At 41.5% G+C, this 21,310-nt stretch overlaps 1 protein-coding gene and 1 pseudogene across 1 annotated transcript in view; both read right to left on the minus strand.

The window, feature by feature from the left end:
* Positions 1-5,445: 5,445 nt before the first annotated feature.
* Positions 5,446-6,289, minus strand: LOC114494790 (annotated as a pseudogene).
* Positions 6,290-8,783: 2,494 nt separating this feature from the next.
* LOC114494690 (aldehyde oxidase 2) overlaps positions 8,784-21,310 on the minus strand; it is a 73,498-nt gene continuing 60,971 nt past the window's right edge. Inside the window, exons 34-36 of the mRNA XM_036023114.1 lie at positions 21,119-21,286; positions 12,033-12,109; positions 8,784-10,002 (exon numbers count right to left, since the gene is read on the minus strand). Coding sequence (XP_035879007.1) covers positions 12,056-12,109; positions 21,119-21,286 — 222 coding nt within the window. The 3' untranslated portion in view covers positions 8,784-10,002; positions 12,033-12,055. The remainder of the gene's footprint in view (positions 10,003-12,032; positions 12,110-21,118; positions 21,287-21,310) is intronic.

Here is a 21,310-nt window from a genome sequence, read left to right on the forward strand (position 1 = left end):
GTCCCACGGAGAGCGGAGCAAGCACCTTTGTTCCCTCTCAGACCCTGCCCCCACATACAGTGTCACCACTCAGCGACTGGGGTGCCCCTCCCTGGTGAACACCTAAGGCTCTGCCCTTCATATGTAACAGGTGCGACCAGACCAAAGGAATAAAAAAAAGATGGCTCAAACAGAAGAACAAATGAAAGCCTCAGAATCAGTACTTTTAAGCAACCAAGAGATAGCCAACCTATCAGATGCACAGTTCAAAACACTAGTGGTCAGGATGCTCACAGAATTGGTTGATTTTGGTTACAAATTAGATGACAAAGTGAAGGCTACACTAAGTGAAATGAAGAAAAATGTACAGGGAACCAATAGTGATGGAATGAAAGCTGGGTTTCACATCAATGGAGTGGACCAGAAGGAAGAAAAAAACATAATCATAAAAGAATGAAGAAATAAGAATTCAGAAAAATGAGGAGAGGCTTAGGAACCTCCAGGACATCTTTAAATGTTCTAACATCCAAATTATAGGGGTACCAGAAGAAGAAGAGGAAGAGCAACAAGTGGATAATTTATTTGAACAAATAATAAAGGAGAACTTCCCCATTCTGGCAAAGGAAATAGACTTCCAGGAAGTCCAGGAAGCTCAGAGAGTCCCAAAGAAGTTGGACCCAAGAAGGAACACACCAAGGCACATCATAATTGTATTAGCCGAAGTAAAAATGAAGGAGAGAGTTCTAGAAGCAGCAAAAGATAAGGGGGCAGTAACCTACAAAGGAGTTCCCATCAGACTGTCAGCTGATTTCTCAAAAGAGACCTTGCAGGCAAGAAGGGGCTGGAAAGAAGTATTCCAAGTCATGAAAGGCAAGGACCTACATCCCAGATTGCTCTATCCAGCAAAGCTTTCATTTAGGATGGAAGGGCAGATAAAGTGCTTCTCAGATAAGGTCAAGTTCAAGGAGTTCATCATCACCAAGCCCTTATTTTATGAAATGTTAAAGGGACTTATCTAAGAAAAAAAGGTAAAAAACATGTAGAGTAAAATGACAGCAAACTCACAATTATTAACAACCACACTTAAAACAAAAACATAAAGACACTAAGTAAACAACTAGAACAGGAACAGAACCACAAAACTGGAGATCACATGGAGGGTTAGCAACAGGGAAGTGGAAGGAGGAGAGAGGGGGAAAAGGTACAGAGAATAAGTGGCAGAGATGGTAGGCAGAAAATAGACAGGGGGAGGGCAAGAATAGTATGGGAAATGTAGAACCTAAAGAACTTATGACACATGGACTTGAACTAAAGGGGGGAATGTGGGTGGGAGAGGGTGTGCAAGGCGGAGGGGAATGAAGGGGGGGTAATGGGACAACTGTAATAGCATAATCAATAAAATATATATATATAAAAAACACAAAAAAGTACCCTATGATCTAGAAATTATTGTGGACAAAAAGGAGTTCTACAAGGTGATACAGTCTTAAATTCCTAAGTGGGGAGGTCCTGATGGGCAGCCACACTTAAAGCAGGTAACTTTTTAGTAATAGGTTTATCTTTGCCTTAAACAGGCCCTGTCCATTGTTCTTGTGTTTCTTGCTGAACACATCTTTGAAATAAGCTAACCACCCTCAGGAAAGCACATAATCTTGTTAACTGTCTTGTTATCCAATCCCAGCCTTGCTTTCTCTCTTAGTGCAAACTTCCTTATGTTCCCTTCTTAATTCTAAGTGCATAAAAGAAATTACAAAACTGTCATTCTCTGGAGCATTTGAGATCTTGCTCCCCAGAAATTGCCATCAGTTTGGGCTCAAATAAATTTTGCTAAATATTCTCTACAGGTCTGGAGGTTTCTTATGTCAGTACTACTATGGGCCCCATTTTATCAATAGGTAAACTAAGGCATAGAGAGGTCAAGTAACTTTCCCAGGTCATGGAGTTAGTAAATGGAAGAGATTGATTTCAACCCAAGCTGTCTGGTTTCACCATTATACTATACTGCCTTGAGACTGAGATCTTATTTATCTTTGTTAGTGTTATGCAAGATTTTGTTATTCAGACTTCAAGGCTCAGTTAAGAATTCTGTAATCTGTAGTTCTCGCAAACTCCAGTATGTAAATAAGGTTTTTGGTAAAATAATAGCAATATTCAAGATAATGTCTTATGATAACAGTATTTTGGAAATTTTCTTCGTCATTGATAGGCCAGATTGGCTTCCCTACTTTAAGTTAAAATTGATTTTTATGAATGAAAATATTTTCTTAATTATTCCTGGCATTCTTTATACAATTTGTGTAAGATTGACACTATTTCTTTTTGGAATAGATAGAATTCATCAGTGAAGCCATTTGGTCCTGGGCTGTTCTTTGTGGGAAGATTTTCAATTAATAATTTAAGTCCTTATAATCTGTTCATGTTTTCTATTTCTTTATGAGTCCACTTTGGTAATTTTTCATTTTATCTAAGTTGTCTAATTTGTTGGCATAAAGTTATTCATAGTATCCTCTGATAATCCCTTTAATATCTATAAAGGTGTTAGTTATTTTCCTTTCATTCCTAATTTTAGTAATTTGTGTTCTTTTTTTCTTGGTCACTATAGCCACAGATTTATTGGTTTTGTGGATTTTTTCAAAGACACAAAATATTTTGGTTTCATTAATTTTTCTCCATGTTTCGCTTTGTTTTCTTATTTCATGGCTTTCCATTTTGATCTTTATTATTTCCTTCCAGAAAAGAGTGCCATAGACCCCTATTGTTACCTAAACTTTAGCAGTTTTTCATAAATAAGCACTTCTGTATTTGTTAGTAGACTTTGGTTGATTTCTGGAGTCATGAAATGGTAGTTTGGGGCAGTTTTGTCAAGTTCTCTAGTATTTTTTGAGACAGGATTTGCTGATCACTCTGCCATTCGGGCAAGTTCCTCATAGGACTTTTGAATGTAAAATTTCAACCTATTTAGATGAAATGTGCTAGGTGCAACATGTGAACTCGTAACTTGTTACTTGAATTTTGGTGGTGGAAATAGCTAGATAAATGTTTCTTTTTCAAGGGCAACTAATAATAGGTCCTTATTCTAGCTACTAGAAGATGCCAAAGGCATGTTTTGAAAAGCACATTGCTTCCCTTGGAAAATGATCTGGGAAAAGTATTTATATTACTAGGCTTTGGATAGATGATTATAGAACACTTGTGAACCTGCCTTAAATATTATAATATATACGCACACACAATCATAGATGCATGTGCATGTGTGTATGCATATATGTATTGGGTTGGCAAAAATGTTCATTTATTTTCTTTCTGTAAGATGGCTATAATAGAGCTTAGTTGTCTTGAACTTCATTCAAAACAATTTTGTTAGATTACATTGTGACAGCTGTCATATCAGCATGCATTTAAAAAAAATGTATCAATCCCTGGCTGGTGTAGCTCAGTGGATTGAGCACAGGCTGCGAATCATAGGTTGCCAGTTCAATTCCCAGTCAGGTCACATGCCTGGGTTGCGGGCCAGGCCCCCAGTGGGGGCCACATGAAAATCAACCACACATTGATGTTTCTCTCTCTTTCTTTCTCCCTCCCTTCCCCTCTTTCTAAAAATAAATAAATAAAATCTTTAAGAAAAATAAATAAAACATCAAAATTAGTGAATTTTTGTGTAGCCATTTTGATACTGAAGATGGAAGAAAATAAGCAACATTTTCAGAATATTATGCATTATTATTTCAAGAAAGGTAAAAACACAACTGAAACACAAAAAAAGATTTGTGCACTGAATGGAAAAGATGCTGTAACTGATAAATTAATAAATTATGTTTATCAGAGAACATGAAATTTCTTCGTTTAAATTGTAAATAACTGTGTTCATTGTATAGACTCTTCTGCCATAAAAAACCTCCAAGTCCTGTGTGTCTGTTTTTTTTCTTTGCTAGCTGCATGTCAGCATCTAACTTTAAAAATATTAAAGCATAACTCTTATACAATATGTAGTGACCAAGGTCAAAGATATAGTCAATGAGGGAGCAAAGATGATAACATAAGTTCAAAGGAAGATATCAAAAACTGATATGTCAGAATAAGTTTGCAGAGTTAGGCAAAAAAAAAACAAAACCAAACCATGAAATCCAAAACCCAAAACAAAACTTGTTAATACTCTACAGGGCAAAAAATTGAAACCTCAGGGTTATTTTTTCAACTGCACAGAAATCATTTGCAATTTTTCATTGTTCTATAAGTGAACACCTGTATTAGTTTTCTATTGCTGCCATAACAAATTACCACAGACTTGGTGGCCGAAAGCAATACAGATTTATTATCTTACAGTTTTGGAGGTCAGATGTCCAAAATGGGTCTCGTTAGGCTAAAACCAATTGTCTTGGGATAAAATCAAAGTGTGAACAGGTGTTGTTCATCCTGGAGCCTCTAGGGGAGAATCCATTTCATTGCCTTTTCCAGCTTCTAGAGACTGCCTACCTCGAGACCTAACTTTTCAGAGTCTTGAACCCCATAATAAACAGTAAATACATAAAATTACATTTCCCTAGAGCAGTGCTGTCAGTATAGAAGGTGATATAACTTTCTGGGATGAGGGATATGGTCTCCACTGTGCAGTTCAATATTGTACCACTAGCCATATGTGGCTACTGAGTACTTGGAAGGTGGCTGGGGCAACTAGGGAACTGAATTTTTAAATTAATTAAGTTTAAATTTAAATAGCCACATGTGGCTATCTATGGTCACCATATTGGACAGGGCAGCCCTGGAGCATCCAATTACTCTTTAACAGGCTTATTAGAGCTGGAATACAACACTGAAACAACCCGCAATATGTTTTTCCTCTTATTTTCAAGTTTTGGAAAATTTTTTCTTAACATGCACAAGTGAAATAAATAGAGACTCCAACAGATTAAAATCCAATACTATGAAGCCTGATTTCTTTGCCAAAGAACTACAGCTTGTTTAAAAAAAAAAAATCTTTAGATCTCCTGGCTCATGTGTATCTGAGTTATACAGTATAGGTTTCACAAATACTTTCTGTTTGAATAGAGGACATCAGTTTGCTCTTCCTTAGCCAACTGAGGGTAAGTATCAGTTTGAGATTCACCCTGAAGTAAAGGGTGGATAAAATACAGTCCTGGGAGGACACATATGTAGATAAACAGGTGGTGAGATAGAAGGACATAAGGGAGGGGCACTTCCACCCAAAAATTGTACGACAGCCTCAGAAAGAGGTATAGTGGGTTGAATAGTGTCCTCCCAAATTCACGTCTTCCTGGAAACTCAGAATGTGACCTTGTCTGGAAATAAGGTCTTTGCAGGTATTAGTTAAGACGAGGTCATGCTGGATTAAAGGGGGCCCTAAACCCAGTGATTAGTATCTTTTTTTTGTTACTTGGAAGAGGAAAATTTATTAAAATAGTTTAATATGAACCTCATGTCATTGAAAAAGAACAAATGGAATAAATGCTTGCTGATGTTCACTTTAATTTTGTTGATTAAAATTCCAAATTCCCCCCAATACTTTGCTTTACCAATGTTTTTAAAGTTCAAAATCTAAATAAAATGATGCTCTTAATTGCTTAACATTGTTTTTGTATATATGCCATGCATTGGGAAAATAGAAAGTGGCTTATTCTTTTATTTGAAAGTGGAAACTTTGGCATCAAGCCTGCCACGCAACACCGCTGGTGACGTGTGTATTGCACAGGGGGCCCGGGCCTCATCACTGCATACCTGTTGCCAGGTGTGCAATCGAGTCTTGGGCATCTTACGTGGTGGAGGATATCTTTGAGCCATTTTTAGTCACTTGGGCTCCAAACAAGAAGCTCTTCCCATCGTTTCTCTTCAGACAATGCCAAAGCTTCATGGATATATGAGTATGTAAGGTGATATAGTCTGTTTCAAGGTCCTGTTTGTTTACAAACACAAGCAGAGGAATGATGGAGGTTTAATTAATTGAAGAAGGTGTTTCTTGGTTTCAGGTAATCTGTTGTGATCTGCTGAATCCACCACAAAGATCAGGAGTATCCTTCTGGATGCATACATTTCCCAATAGGAATGGAAATGTTCACTGCCATCAATCTGCAAGAAGTCTGTCTGGCTGTCTTCAGTGCCGACGTGTGACGTGCGCTGTACTGAAACCTTGGGTGGGAGCCTTGCTGTGCTGGATGGTTTTTAAAGCTACAGAGTGGGGAACATTGGTCTTTCCTGCTCTACACAGGCCCAGCACTAGGATCTGGTTATTTTTCTCGGGGGGGCTCCAACAGGGGGCTTTGCCAAGATGCTGTTGTCCTCTTTCTCTTCTTTTCCCTTAAACTGTTCCTTCTCTTTCTCTGTCTCCTACTCTTCCCTTTTGTCCTGCTCTTTACTCTTACGTTTCTCTTCCTTCCCTTTCGTCTTCCCCTTCTCCTTTCCCTTTTTTTCCTTTCTCCTTCTCTTCCTCCTTTCTTTTCTCTCTCTCCTCCTTTCCTTTTCCCTGAACTTTCTCTTTCTCCAGCTCCTTTCCCTTCTCTTTCTTCCTCACTTCCCTCCCCCTCCATCTTCACTGCCCATTTCCTTTCCTCCTGCGGGCCCACACACTGGAGCTGTAGTCCCGGGTTCGAGCAGGGGACCCAGGTGTTATTATAAGAGAAAGGAGAGGAAGAGTTGGACACAGACACACAGGGAAGAGAGCCAGGTAAAGATAGAGGCAGAGATTGGAATAATTCGGATGCAAGCCAGGGAATACCAAGGCACCATCAGAAGAGGCAAGGAAGGATTCTTCTCTAGAACCCATAGTCCTGCCAGCACCTTGATTTCAAACTTCTAGCCTCCATAACTGTGAGACAATAAATATATAAGCCACCCAGTTTGTAGTAATTTGTTATGGCAGCCATAGGAAACTAATCCAGTTGGAAAGGTCACAGTCTCGAGGTCAGAGTGAAAGAAGCAGGCCTTGACATGGATAGGGACAGGCCACCTGTAAGATCTCAGTAGCAGAGCTGGTGGACTTAACTCTCTGTGGCCTGGCTATCCAGGCCACCTGGACCAGGGCCCTTTTGACCTTGTTTACCTTACTCAACCGTCTAACTCTCAGGAGAGAGACTCTGACCGAGCTTATCCCACACCTTTCCCAGCAGCCCTCCTGGATGGAGTACATGTTAGGGAGAACAGGTGACTTCGCTAAGGAAAAGACCCCATGCAGATAAAAACAACAGGTGGCTGCTACGCAGATGATAGTACAGTCCTTTTTGGAAGAAGAAACTGTCCAAAAGAATGCTGTTCTTTTACCCAGTGAGGGTGGAGATTACAGATGTTGAGAAAGATTATCCTGGCAGCTACGTGCAGAATGGTTTGGAGCGAGACCAGCTAGACAGCTGGTGACATCATCTACTGTGAAGTTAAGAGAGAATGGGGCATCTGTCCTGCTGTGGTGGCTGGGTCGAGGAAAGATCACTTGTTTTATATTCTGTGATATCTTAGTATTGACTCATTCAACGTCATGCAGGGAGACTGAGAAAATGCCTTTATTTTCTGTCTCCAACTATTTTGGCCTATTTTTTTAACTTCTTTTTTGGCATCTGGTATCAAAAAGCATATCTTTTTTGCCATTTACCCAGTTATATGAGATTGGCCAAGTGTTAATTTTCACCGTTCTGGGAGTGGATCTGGGAGCAGGTTGTTTTTCCTGATCAGGTGGGAAAACCCACTCAGAATCCAGGCTCAGAAGGCAAGAGTAAAATGCCTCCTGTGCACCCAAGACCCTGGGGGGAGAAATAGGAGGATCCACAGGGCCAAGGGAGCATTAAGAGTCACAGTTCTTCACTATTTTGGGCACCAGGGTACTGCTGATGTGGAGAAATGGGTGGGGTTGCCTAAACAGAGAAAGGGGAACAGCATCTTGCTCAGTGGTCCAGTTGGCGTAACAGGGACAGGAACCAGGTGCTTGTCCCGTCCCCTTAGACTTCCCCTAACATCCCAACGGGTGGCCTGTGTATCCCACCTGTGCGTGGGACCAACCAAGAGTGGCTCTAATCTTGACAAGAGTGGCTGGACATTCTGGGACCAGCTATTCCTGAAGGAAAAAAAAAAGTGAAAAGCAGCTAATAAAAGTGGTTGCACTCTGTGCTAATAGGCTAGAGGGTGGTCTGAGAGTAAGTTCTTGTGCAGGACACATTTTCATATTTTTGAGCCAAGTGAATGTATTACTTATTCAAAAAATTTATTAAGTTTCATCTTTCATCCTTTAATAATGCTTGTTGAGCCCAAAGAATTGGTTTAAAGTATGTGGCTTCAAATGTGTCTTTAAAAAAAAAGTATTTTTTGCATATCCATACCATCCAGATTTTAGTGCACCAAGTCACATGAATAACTTTTATTCAGACCCCTCTGTTTTAAATTTTATAGTTCCCAGTAATGATAAATGGAAAGTAAATCCATTTCTATCCAAATGGATGGCCCAGTAGCCCTCTTAGCCCTAATAGGCCAATTAAAAATTCTATTCACAATATTTAAAATGATACAAATGATAAAACAAATTTTTCATTTAGAGTACACAGTTATGGATTTTCTTTTCACGAGACAAAACATTTAAAAATTATTATTTTTTATTTATTGATTTTTAAGAAAGAGAGAGACAAAAAGAGAAAAAAACATTGATTTGTTGTTCCATTTATTTATACATTTGTTGGTTGATTCTTGTATGTGCCCTGACCGGGGATGGAACCCACAACCTTGACGTATTAAGATAACATTCCAACCACCTAGCAGGGCTTAAATTATTTTTTTAAAATATTTTTTTTACTTTCAACCTATTTTACCCCAGCTGCTCCCACTAAGTTTCCCAACTCTTCTGCTCACGTGTTCAAAAATCTTGCATAAATTTTGTCCTGCCAGTGACTTCTGTGGTAATGTTTCCTTTTTCTTTGTGCTCCTGTCTTGTCTCTGCTGGGCTCCTGTGGCCTAGTGGAGCTTCCAAGGGCAGCGAATGAGCCTGTAGACAGCTGTGTCCCAGCCACTTCAATCAGATGGGCTCAGTGCCTCCTGTGACCTTCAGCCTCCAGGCTGTACGACTTGTCTAATGTTTACCTTCTCTCACCAATCACCAAGCTCTCTCAGCTCAGCCTACCCTTCATTCACTTCAAGGAGTCACTGCAGTCAAAGGCTTGGTGAGCCTGATCATGTGAATTCTGGCTGACAGAGAGTCAGTTTACTCCCTGACTTTCTGGTCAAGCTGGTTTCTCCTTTTCTGAAGGCCACTAAAACTGCACAATAAAATTTAGTGGATCCTGCACGTTTCCAACTATTAACATAGGCGTAATTACAACTTTTAACTTTTTGCTCTGTGTTACTCACTCCAATATATGGGAAACTGAGCAATGAAATATTTTGGAAACTTTGATATTAGATGAGGTATTTTTCATAAATAAATTTAAAAATGAAAGGGTTTGTGATACTACATTGAAAACAATTTTACATTGCTTGCCCTCTAAGTTCCAAAAGAATACCAGTCAGTTGAATAGCGGATCTACATGAGGAAAATACCACATCTTTGCTGCCAAATGCAAACACAGAGACCCATAGCCAATCCACAGTAAAAACAAAATAAAACCTAAACCTTGTAGCACTCTGTGGTGTCCCTACCAGTGGCCACTGAATCAAACACATCCCTGGAAGAAGTAATTACACATTTATTTACTGAGAAGTGTCTTTCATTCTAGATTATAACTTGTATTACCAGCCCAGTTAGACTGGATGGACACAAAGGAAAAGTTTGCCTTTAACGCAATGTTCACCTGATATTGTCAGAAACAACTTAGCATTAAACTTGATTGCTGTGACCATCGCATGGTCTGTCTGGTGGACTCTAGGCTAGAAAGTCTAAGTTAATCATGTGTAAATAATGACTCATCTTCTTAGTATAATCAGATCTGAATAATGTTCTAAATTTTGTGTCATTGTTTTTTTCACAATAGTGTAAGAATAACAGTGCAGAGTCCAGTTAGGTTAACAAGCTATTTTTTCACTAGTAAGTAACTGAAGTACCTGGAAAGAAAGAAAAGAGAATAATTATAAAAGTGTATAAATCCCTCAACTTTGTGTGTGAGAACAATAAATGGTTGAAAATTTGGATTGGTAAGTTTTATGGATGGGAATAAATACATTTAGGTAGTTATTTATTTTCCCTTGGCCTCCATGTCTTCATTCATAAAATAAGAAGCTGGATGAGATCAGAGATTCACATACATATTGCAGGTAGAAGATGACAGTTAAGGACTCAGTATACAATTTATATCTGTATTTTGTTTTAATTGCTCAGTATGGAGAAAATTCTGTACACAGAAAAAGCTGTAAGTGATAAAGTGGCAAGAAGTTTTTTTTTTATTTTTAAGATTTTATTGATTTAGTTTTAGAGAGAAAGGCAAAGAAGAAGAGAAAAAAAGCAATGTATAGTTGCCTCTCGCGTGCCCTCTATTAGGGACCTGGCCTGTAACCCAGGCATGTGCCCTGCCTGGGAATTGAACTGGTGACCCTTTGTTTTACAGGCTGGTACTCAATCCACTAAGCTACAGCAGCCAGGGCTGTGTTGTTTGTTAAATTTGTCTTGCAATCAAAGAATGGTCTTTAAAGTCTATACAAAAACTTGATGACTCAGTTTATTCATTGGTGGTCTCTAATTTGTTAGAATTTGGTATTTAGCACATTTGAATGTGTGTGTGTAGTTATCCTTTGGTGAGTATTAATGTTGGGCACAATCCTATTATGCACTTTACATACCTTCATTTACATAGGAATTAGAGTGGATTTACCATCATATCCACATTTAACTTTAAGACTTACAAAGAAAGAAGTAGAGAAAGAGATATTCTGCCCTCCTTCCCTGGGTGTATGTTTTAAATTACTATTTTATATTAATTTAAAATATAATTTTAAGTGTTGCCTGTTTTAATTGTTGTTGTTAGTATGAAAGGAGAAATGAAAATCTCATCAATTATTTGGTCTGATCTAGCAAAACCATTGATACAAATTCTCATCTGACAAAGCACAGTGGAATTAAACATATGTATGTTAATACTTGTGGGTTGTTTTAGACATTTAATTGGAAAATTAGAGTTTGATTAAAAATATTGTTTCTCTGAATCTATGATGTAGTTCTGGCCTGCTTTCAGTTTTTCTAATGGTGCCCATTAAGTGTGCAGAAAAGCAGTTTAACTTTCCAGCAAGGAAAATATGTTTCTTTATCAGCATATATTTCCCAGGTAGTTTCCAGGTCAGCCCTCCAAGCCTTGGTGCTCTGCATTTGGTGTTAAGCAGCAGTACAAAACTGTAGCGGTTGAACTCAATGAAAACAATTGGGTAACTCTTCCAAATAGCACTAACTAATCAATGCAGTAATCAGTAGATTTTAATGTGATGTATATTGCACTCAAGTTGTAGTGATTCTCAAAAAATATCAGGGAGTAGGGTCTTTAAAATATATTAATCTGCAGCATTCTCATTTTAAATTTTATTTTAAAATGAAAATGAAAAGGGCTATGTTAAGTGAAGCACCCTGACTTTCCTTTGTCAGTATCAAAAGTCATGCTTGTTTGGTGTTAAAGGATTAAAATATTGAACAAGATTTAAAAGTGAGCCCAGGCTGGTGTGGCTCAGTGGATTGAGTGCCACTCTGCAAACTGGAAGGTCGAAGGTCCAATTCCCAGGCTGGGCACATACCTAGGCTGTGGGCCAGATCCCCAGGTGGCGGCATGTGAGAGGCAACCTATTGATATATCTCTTGCACACTGATGTTTCTTTCCCTCTCTTTCTCTCTCCCTTCCCCTCTCTCTAAATATAAATTTTAAAAAAGATTTTAAAAATGAAGCTTGATTTACATACTCATGCCATCCTAAATCCCCCCATATCTGCTCTGTTCCTTTTATTTATTTTTTTATTAATCTTTATTGTATTTTTTTCCATTACTATTTAGTACCCTTACACCTGCCTCCTGCCATCCTAAATTTCTGTAGAACACAAAGGAGTGGCTGATCTGTTTTTTCTTTCTGAATAAGTATCTTTCAGCTTCTTGATCTTACCTTTCAAAGAAATGACAGCAGTGTTATGCCACAGGGATAGACCAAGGTTTCAATGTCTTGGGGTCATCTCTTGGGATCTGAGAAAGAAAGCAAATTCAGAACTTAATATCAAAATACCATTGCAATATTTCACCGGGAAAATGATATCAAACCTGTCGGTTTGGGAAGCATTTTCTGATGGGAGGAGGCAGGATTATCTTGGGAAAAGGACCCTACCCTCCCTTTCCAGTGACACCTCTGAAGAGACAGGGGTCTGGAGTTGTTATCTCTGCTCCACTTCATGTTGCTAAGTAAGGAGGCACTTGACTAGCTACCTAACTTTGCCTCCAAGACATGACTCTCAAAGAGAAGTATACAGGGTCAGGCACCATAACACCCTTTTTTTATTACAAAATCTTTTATTATGAAATCATAAGCATGTAATTCTGGTAACAAGATCACACTCAAGCACATCGTATGACATTTTAGGTGAAATGTTCAAATTAAAACTATAAATGATCACACCCATATTATTACCCTACCAGCCACCCCACCGCCACATCTGAATACCCCATGAAAACATCCGCAGGGTTGGGGAGGATAGAAAAGGGAAGTGGTTAAGCCGAGAGCTGTTTGCGTTGGGGCGTATAGACCTGGACTCCATGCCACTAGTGATTGGAGACCAGCTTTGCCTACACCTCTAGCCAAATGAATTTTGCACAAACTACCCATAAATAATGAAAAGTTATGGATATTCCAAAAAGTTTTTCTCCCAGTATTTATTTCACAAAAGTACAAAAAGAAGACAACAACAAAACAACCCCCCAACTCCTATCGGGATCTTCACAAGTTCTAGTCTTACTGTTCCCTCTTATTCTGAGTTGAAATGTAAATGGAGGCCTGGGTTTGCCCTTGTCAAAGGGACATCCCTGATTCTCCACTTAGTGCTGCTGTGGGTGCCTTATTTAGAACCAGCCTATTCCACCTGGGCTGGGCTGGGCTGGGCTGGGCTGGACACTGGACAGAGTTCCCCAGTCTAGTCTGAGGTAGATTCAGGTCAACTCTTCTGCTAATGGTGACAGCAATTTTTAGTCTTGTCCAAAACCTGCTTCCTGTTTTTTCCACCAGACCAGGGTTCCAGGAGAGTTCTTCCACTTTGGAACTCAGATCAATACTCATTATTTTGCTACCTCAGGCTTCTTGTGTCTTATTTACTCCCCAGCAGCTTAAGTGAAGACATAACTTTCTTTTTTGGTTTCAGAGATCCAGCCCTGGGACAGGCTGCTCTTCCTTGGCCTTTGGTGATCTTCCCTGTATCTTCTTCTCCCTTGCCTGGTGCCATCAACCCCTTCCTCCCTCCTTCTTTTTCTCCCTAGTTGGTTCTTCTTTTTCTTCTTCTTTTTAGAGACTTTATATTTTTAGAGAGAGGGGAGGGAGAAAGAGATGGAGAGAAACATTAATGAGAGAGAGAAACATTCATTGATCAGTTGCCTCTCACACGCCCCCAACTGGGAACTTGGCCTGTAACCTAGGCATGTACCCTGACTGGGAATTGAACTGATGACCTTTTGGTTTGTGGGACAGCGCTCAACCCACTGAACCACACCAGTCAGGGCTCCCTGGTTGGTTCTTGGTAGCCGTAATGAACGCAATGTATTCATGATGGCCATCCAGACTGATTCCACTTTTAGATAAATCTCAGCTTCTGAGACATGTCTATGTCCAGTCCCATTGGTGTCAAAGTCTAATGTCAGTAGTAGTTGCCATCAATCCAGAATTCTTTATCATCATCTTCATCTTCATTATTGTGTAGTAAAAGATCAAGTCAGCAGGCCTGGGTTGTCCAAACTCTGCACATTCTAAAGAAAAATTTAGCCTTTGACCAGCTCCTGGAAGATAACACCACCAGAAGCATCCAACCTGCAGCCCACAGGCTGCATGAGGCCCAGGATGCCTATGAATGTGACCCAATGCAAAGTTGCAAATTTACTTAAAACATTATGAGATTTTTTTTGTGATTACGTGTTGCAATGTATTCAATGTGTGGCCTAAGACAATTCTTCTTCTCCTAGTGTGGGCCAGAGATGCCAAAAGGCTGGGCACTCCTGGTCCTAAGCCCTTGAAATATCCTGTCTGATAAGAGTATGTTTGTTTATCTGAGGCCTTGGACTTTGTGGCATCAATGACTTCTGGAAGGGATGAACACTGAGTAGCTAAGGTCAGCTATGCAGGTGACCTAGGCCTATGTGACTGATGCCCAGGAAGCAACCTGAACACCAAGACCCAGGTGAGCCTCCCTGGCTGGCAATACCTTCCTTGTGCATCTTCTCACACATTCTTGCTGGGAGAATGAAATGCTGTCTGCCTGGCTCCACTGGGACGAGACCACTGGAAGCTTACACCCGGTCTCTCCTGGACTCCACTCTGCCTGCCTGTTCCCTTTGCTGATGTTGCTCTGCATCCTTCCGCTGTAATAAACCAAACCATGAACATAACAGTGTTCTAAATTCTGCAAGTCCATCTCGTGAGTCGCTGACACTGAAGGTGCTCTTAGGGACTTCTGACTCCATCGTCATCATTATCAATGTGTGTCAACCGCTGTCTACATGTGGTCAACTGCTAAATGCTTGTCATGTGTTGTCAAGGTTGTTGTTAAACCTTACAACAACCCTGTAAAGTAATTATAATTATTCTCTACACTCCTCCCTCCCCCCATTTTATAGGTAAGGGAACAGAGTGATCAGACAATATAAATAAATCATGAACGGTAGAGCTGGGATTCCAACCCAGGTCCCTCTGCCTCCAGGGCCCTGTGTTAACTAAGTTAAAGCAGCACATTGTTACTCCTTCCCGTTTTACATCCTGCCCTGCTCATTCCCTCTTTTAATCTGAGGAATGCCTCCAGCTTCGTCTTTAATCTGAGGGATGCCTCTAGCTTGGTCCTTGTCCTTTTTTAGTGCCTCCCCTCTCTTTCCTCTTCCCCTGATTTTCCCACATAAAGGAATCACCTTCCAGAGACCAGAAGACAGGAGAGATTTTAGATACAAAAATACGCACTTAATAACAGTATCTGATAATCCACCTTCAGTAGTAAGAAGGGCCTATGTCTAAGCATTGAAGAGAACAGATTCAGTCCCTGCATCCTGGGATGAGCATGTTACACAGCTTGTTAGAGTGACAAAAAACCTCTTCCAAGACAGTGTGAGACAGAGGGAAAAGAATGTGAAGCGTGTGTGCATTTGTGTGTTTGTATGTGTGTGTGTGCATGCGTCCTGGGATGGGAAGTATGCTTGGTGTTCTGAGGAGGAAAGACACCGTGGGCGCCGCCACTCTGAGTCACCTCCTGAGTCGTGCTGTCTGCATCTGCGTCCCATCTCACACGGTCCATGTGACTGGGTGTGTCTGTGCTGCTTCAAAGCTCTGCCAGTTATCTGTGGCTTAGCTTCCAGCAGAACAGTCAGGAGACTGCATGTTTCTACGTGTTGTGGGGGAAGGTTCCAGAACCATAGGAAATAGAATGCAGTCTCATAGGACGTGCTGCACAGCTCTCCCAGCTCAGAGCAATGCCAGGCTGTGCACAGGACATGGGGTGAGCCAGCTGAGAGGAGCATAGGTAGACCAGGCTGCCTGCAGCACCGGAGATGTTCACACGCCTCTCTTCCTACATCTGGTAGGAAGGGCTGCCTCTACTGAACAGGTGGCACTGTGAATGCTGCCAGCTCTCACGGCGTCTGGGCAACTAGAAATGCAAAGGAAGCAGGGAGAGAAAATGAGACGTGTGGGTGGTGATGGCGGTAGTGCTACAGAGGAAGGAGAGTGGGAGAGGGGGGTGGAGGAGGGTTTACAAAGTGGGGACTGTAAAGGCCGACCTTAGAGAACAGTTATTTTCAACTGGTGTGCCACGAGAATTCTTAATATGTGGAGCACTGACCTCTTTTCCCTTAGACTGTCATATTGAAAAAAAATGACAAAATCCCATACAACAATAGAACAAAATTTTTGTCAGATCGGCAACAAATTTACTTTTTGGTGTATTGCAGAAATTTTAGTAATTTGTTTATGTGTGCCAGGAGAGGAAAAGGGTTGAGTCACTGTCGTAGAACGACAGGGGCAGGGCAGGCACGGCCAATGTGAACTCAGTACTGGTCTGGAATGAAAAGCTTTTTCTCATTAAGTTACCATAGAACCAGGGCTCACTCTGACATGTGACATAGCCATGTGTTGTGGTCGCAAGGATTCCTTATGAGTCAGCATTATAAATTTGCCCCTTCACAATGTGGGGTGAGCTGAAACCTGTTTACAGACTGTTCCTAAGCTGAATTGTCTAATTTCAGCTTCCAGGAGATAGAAACTGAATCTGCTAATTGGCTCGATGTGGCTCCCCACTGTGACAGCCACCGCCCCCCACCACCACATCTCTGTAGTTACTTTGATAAATACATTTTGCTGCTAGTGATAACAAGGGAACATGGTTTTCGTATTTGTCCTACTGCCAAATTCTCCAAGGCAGTATTTCTCTAATTTTTAGGGCAGTGAAATCCTTTTTGTCTCTGAATCCTAAAGATTTAAAATTTTTTTATACATTTATTGATTTGGGGGGTGGGAAGGGGGAGAGAGAGAGAAACATTGATTGGCTGCCTCCCATATGCATCCCAGCTGGGGATCAAACCCGAAACCTAGGTGTGTGCCCTGACCAGGGATTAAACCTATGACCGTCAGTGCATGGGAACGCACCAACCAACCGAGCCACACTGGCTCGAAGAACCCTAAAGGTGTCTTAAAAAATGAAATCACCATTTCCAAGGAAAAGTACTAATCCGAAAGTGTTAATTATAATAAATAAAAATGTCCTCTTTTAAAAAAATAGTTTTTAAATAACTATATGAAAACATTTTCCAAAAGAATACACTTTTCTTCCTTCTCCGCAAAAGGAAATTGTGTATAGACACAATGTTTGCGGCCATGTCTGGCTGAGCCAGGCTGCCTGGCTGGGCTCAGAGCCGCAACCGCCATCAGCTCCCCCGCTCTGGCCAGGAGTTACCTCAGAAAGGGCCCACAGATAAAAGCAACGACTCTTAGCAAGGTAACCAAAGCCACACGTGTGAAAGTGTTTTCATACAGTAAATGCTTGCTCGAATAGAAGAATTTTTGCAACAAAAATGCTCTAGCCTTCCTACTAACACCTGCTTTTTGTTGAAGCTCAAAGCTAATAATCCATGAAAAATGAGGTTGCTAGTCTTGAGTCATTTTTTCTGCCCTCACCAGCTCAACTTGATTTAATATGGAAACTTTTACAGCCTTTGGGAGGGGTGCATTTTGAAGGTCATTAACAGTTATGGGTATTTGATGGAGACCTTAACTCTAATATTTACAGAGTGCCTTGTATTTACACAGTGCTTTTACATGCATTTGAATGCATATTTTATTTAATTCCAAAAGGAAAAGTACTGTGTTTGACCTTCATTTCTTTTTTTTTTAAGATTTTATTTATTTATTTTTAGAGAGAAGGGAAAGGAGGAAGAGAGAACTCAATTCTCTGGTTTGAGCATTCAGTCCATTGGTTTCTTGCATGCTCCCAACTGGGGACCTGACCCACAACCCAGGCACGTCCTTGCCTGGAATCAAACTGGAGGCTGTTTGCTTTGCGGAATGACACCCACCCCCCTGAGCCACACCAGTCAGGGCACCCCTCATTTCTATTTAAGGAACAGACATAGTCAGGCTGTTACTTTCCTTATGATTATAAGGAGTATGTTCCCTGTGGTTACAAGGGGCCGATTGAAAGGGGAGGCTTTGGACTTTGCAGTGCCCGTGTTCCTGCGCATGGACATCCGACCCTCTCGTCTTCTCACCCGTCAGAGCAAGCTGTGTTTTGACGACACCATTCAAAGGCAAATGCAACAAATGTTAGTATGTATGCTTCTTAAGATTTTCTTAATACAGTACAGTACTGGATGACGGTGAGAATCATGACACATTCCAGTTTAAAAACCATGTTGTAGTTTGAGCCAATGTAAATGCTGATACAGGCTCATTGTTTAAGATGCTTAAAGGAGACTGGTCAGTATGGGGAACCAGGCTGTTAGAATTTCAGGAGGCCTGCTGAGGGGACGAACACAATTTCTGAATATCTGAAGACTAGACCTTGATCGTGACAGAGGCTAGTTGCCAGGAAAGCTGTGGATGGGAAGGACTGTCCAGGTGTCACCATGCTGACGTGAAGGTCAGTGGTACAACCACTGACTTCTATTTCTTTGATCTCTCTGCCAGAGGGAACAATTACAAGCTTCCAGTTATAGTTTTTCTACCAGAGAAGCAAGATCAGAGACTTAGGAAGAAGCCTATTATTTACTTTTGTGAGCTACCTAGTCCAAGGCTACTTTAAATCCATTGAAACTGCCTCAGGGCCTTTGCACTAGCTGTTCTCTGCCTTAACCATGCCAGCACCAGCTTTATGCTCGCTCCTTCACTTCATGCAGGCCTCAGCTTAGATGTGAACACCCAGAGAAACTTCTCAATAAACTACATAAAAGTAAACATTATATAATAAGTTTCTTTATTGCATTCTAGCCTCCTACTCTTCCATTTTGCTTCACAGGGTATACCATCACCTGAAATTATATTGTTTACTGTCTGGTTTCCCCAATAAAATGTAAGCTCCATGTGGGCAAAGGTTGACTAGCTCAGTATGTCTTTAGATCCCCAGTGGTGCTGGGCCCACGGAAGGGGCTGAGCAAATGTTGGACGAGTGAATGATTACATGATGAGGATCAAGGCAGGAGCCACATCCACGACTCCTCTGACTTTGAGAAAAGGTTAAGGCTACATTAGAAAAGTTTCGTTCCGTTGATGCACAGGGATAACCGAGAGTCAGCCAAGCACTTATAGTGAACAGGAATTGTTTCTCTCCCCTCTGCTACACAGTAAACCACTGTAAACAACTTGAGAGTAGGGACCTGTATCTGGGTCACCACTATATGGTGGGTACCTCAAACTGTGCGAGAAGGAAAGTATCAGGTTAATTTCTTGAAAATGATTAGCATGTGAAAGGTGAGTAGGGCTTAGCCAGGTGTGGAAAAGAAAGAAGATGGTTCCAAGCAGAGGCCCGAGCGTGGCGGAGCCTCTGTCCTTAATACAAGGAACAGATGGAAGAAGGCAGTGTGGCGGGGTGGAGAGAGGGCCAGGCGGGAGGGCCACATGTGGCTGGAGAGGTGGGTGGGGGCCTGCCATACCAGACTTCACAGGTTTCTAGACTTGGCAGGGCAGATTTCAAAGTCTTATCTTTAACTTGAGAGCAATGGGGACCTTTTCACCCTGTGCACATGCTAGAGCAGGGGTGTCAAACTCATTTTCACCAGAGGCCACATCAGCCTTGTGGTTGCCTTCAAAGGGCTGAATGTAATTTTAGGACTGTATAAACATAACTACTCCTTAACTAGGGGCAAGGAGCTTGGTGCTGCCGCTGAATAGAAACAAGGTGCTGGGCTGGATAAAATGAGGTGGAGGGCAGGATTTGGCCCTCGGTCCTTGTGTTTGCCACCTGTATGCTAGAGTGACCTGAACGTATTTGTCACACCACAGATCTCTGGCTGTGGTGGATGTCAGGAGACCACTAGGAGGCTGCTCTGCCCTAGGCTAGAGAGATGGTAGCTGGACTTAGGGGCTCCAGACAGTAAGTGGAGATAATTCTCTTTCATTCACTGCTGTATTCCCAGCACCCAGAATAATGCCTGGCACCTAGTAGATACTCAACAAATGTTTGTTTAATGAATGCACAGCAGAGTGGTTAGAAATGGAGGGCGTAGGAGATTGCTAGGGGTTAAAATGCACAGGACATGGTGAAGGACTGGCCACTGAGAATGAGAGAGAGAAATGCCAGGCCAACTCCCAGGTTTCTGGTTTGCGTTGCTACGTGGATGGAGGGGTATTGCCTTTTCCTGCGACAGGAAGTAGCCGGAGAATCTCTATTTTGTGTTTCTGGTGCTCTCTGTTAGACCACGAGTCAGGACTCCCTCCGTGCTGCTTGCCGTGGCAGGCCCCACTCACGGCCGGCTCCTGCTGGTGCCTGACACAGTGCGGACAGCGGCGGGGGTGTGGGGGGCGGGTCTGGAGACCACAACAGAGGAACTCTTGAATCTCTGACTCCCCAAGGATTTGAAGGGCTTATATTCTCATTGTTTCAAATATATATGAGGTTGGGGGTGGCAGAAGGTCAGGTCAGGGTACGTATGAGGGATAAATAGTCACTCTAGACATGGTCTAAGTGGTCTTAGTAACAAGGAGCTTATTATTAAGAAGTTAAACATTCTGCCCTGCCCTTGTCTCCAAAACTTATGCCAGTGGCTATAAATAAAGATCATGAGTTTGTGGGAAAAATGAGTCTGTCTAGTTGGGATTTTTGGGGGTTTAAGCAACTACTTTTTAAGTGATCTTTCCTGGGAAAAAGTATCTTCTCAATCCAGATTTCCTGTGAATGAGGCTCATAGAGTCACTCCCATCTACACTGGTCAAATCTTTTCAAACACTTACATCAGGGGTGTCCTGATTTTGTAAAGGAGTGTATAATAAATAAGGCACATTTTACATATGAACATGTATGAGTTAGAGGATGGGTGGAGGGAGGGCGGTCAGACCGATGACAGATCCAGGAACAATGTAAAGATCCTGTGTCTGGCCCTGGCTGGTGTGACTCGGAGGGGTGAGTGCTGGCCTGTGAACCAAAAGGTTGTTGGTTTGATTCCCAGTCAGGGCACACGCCTGGGTGTGGGCTAGGTTCCTGGTGGGGGCTTGCGAGAGGCAACCTCACACATCTATGTTTCACTCACTCTCTTTCTTCCTCCCTTCCCCTCTCTCCAGAAATGAATAAATAAAATCTTAAAAAAAGATTATATATCTATACATAAATAATTCTTTTTAAAAAAAAAAAGATGGTTGAAATTATGTGTGTGTGTATATGATGGTGATTCCCGGTTAGTAGGATTATAGCTGATTTTAACTTCTAACTTATAATTAATTTGATTAGACGCAGATTATAAGTTTACCTAAGAGGCATGAGAAGCAGGAAAAAGGAAAGTCACCTATTAGGAAAGGGAACAATAATTCCTTACCATCTCTGTGAACCGGTCTGCACAGGCCATTCGAACCCATTCTGGAGTTGCTGGGCTCTTCACTGGGAAGTCCTCGGCTACGTCTCTCTCTCTGCGTGCTGTGGCCACAGCATCGGCGATGGCAAGGAATACAGATGACCCCAGGGCCACTCCGGACTCCCCCAGGCCCTGCAAGGAAGCACATTCATTTTA

The sequence above is a fragment of the Phyllostomus discolor genome, chromosome 4, assembly GCF_004126475.2.
Source record: "Phyllostomus discolor isolate MPI-MPIP mPhyDis1 chromosome 4, mPhyDis1.pri.v3, whole genome shotgun sequence".
Taxonomy (NCBI): domain Eukaryota; kingdom Metazoa; phylum Chordata; class Mammalia; order Chiroptera; family Phyllostomidae; genus Phyllostomus; species Phyllostomus discolor.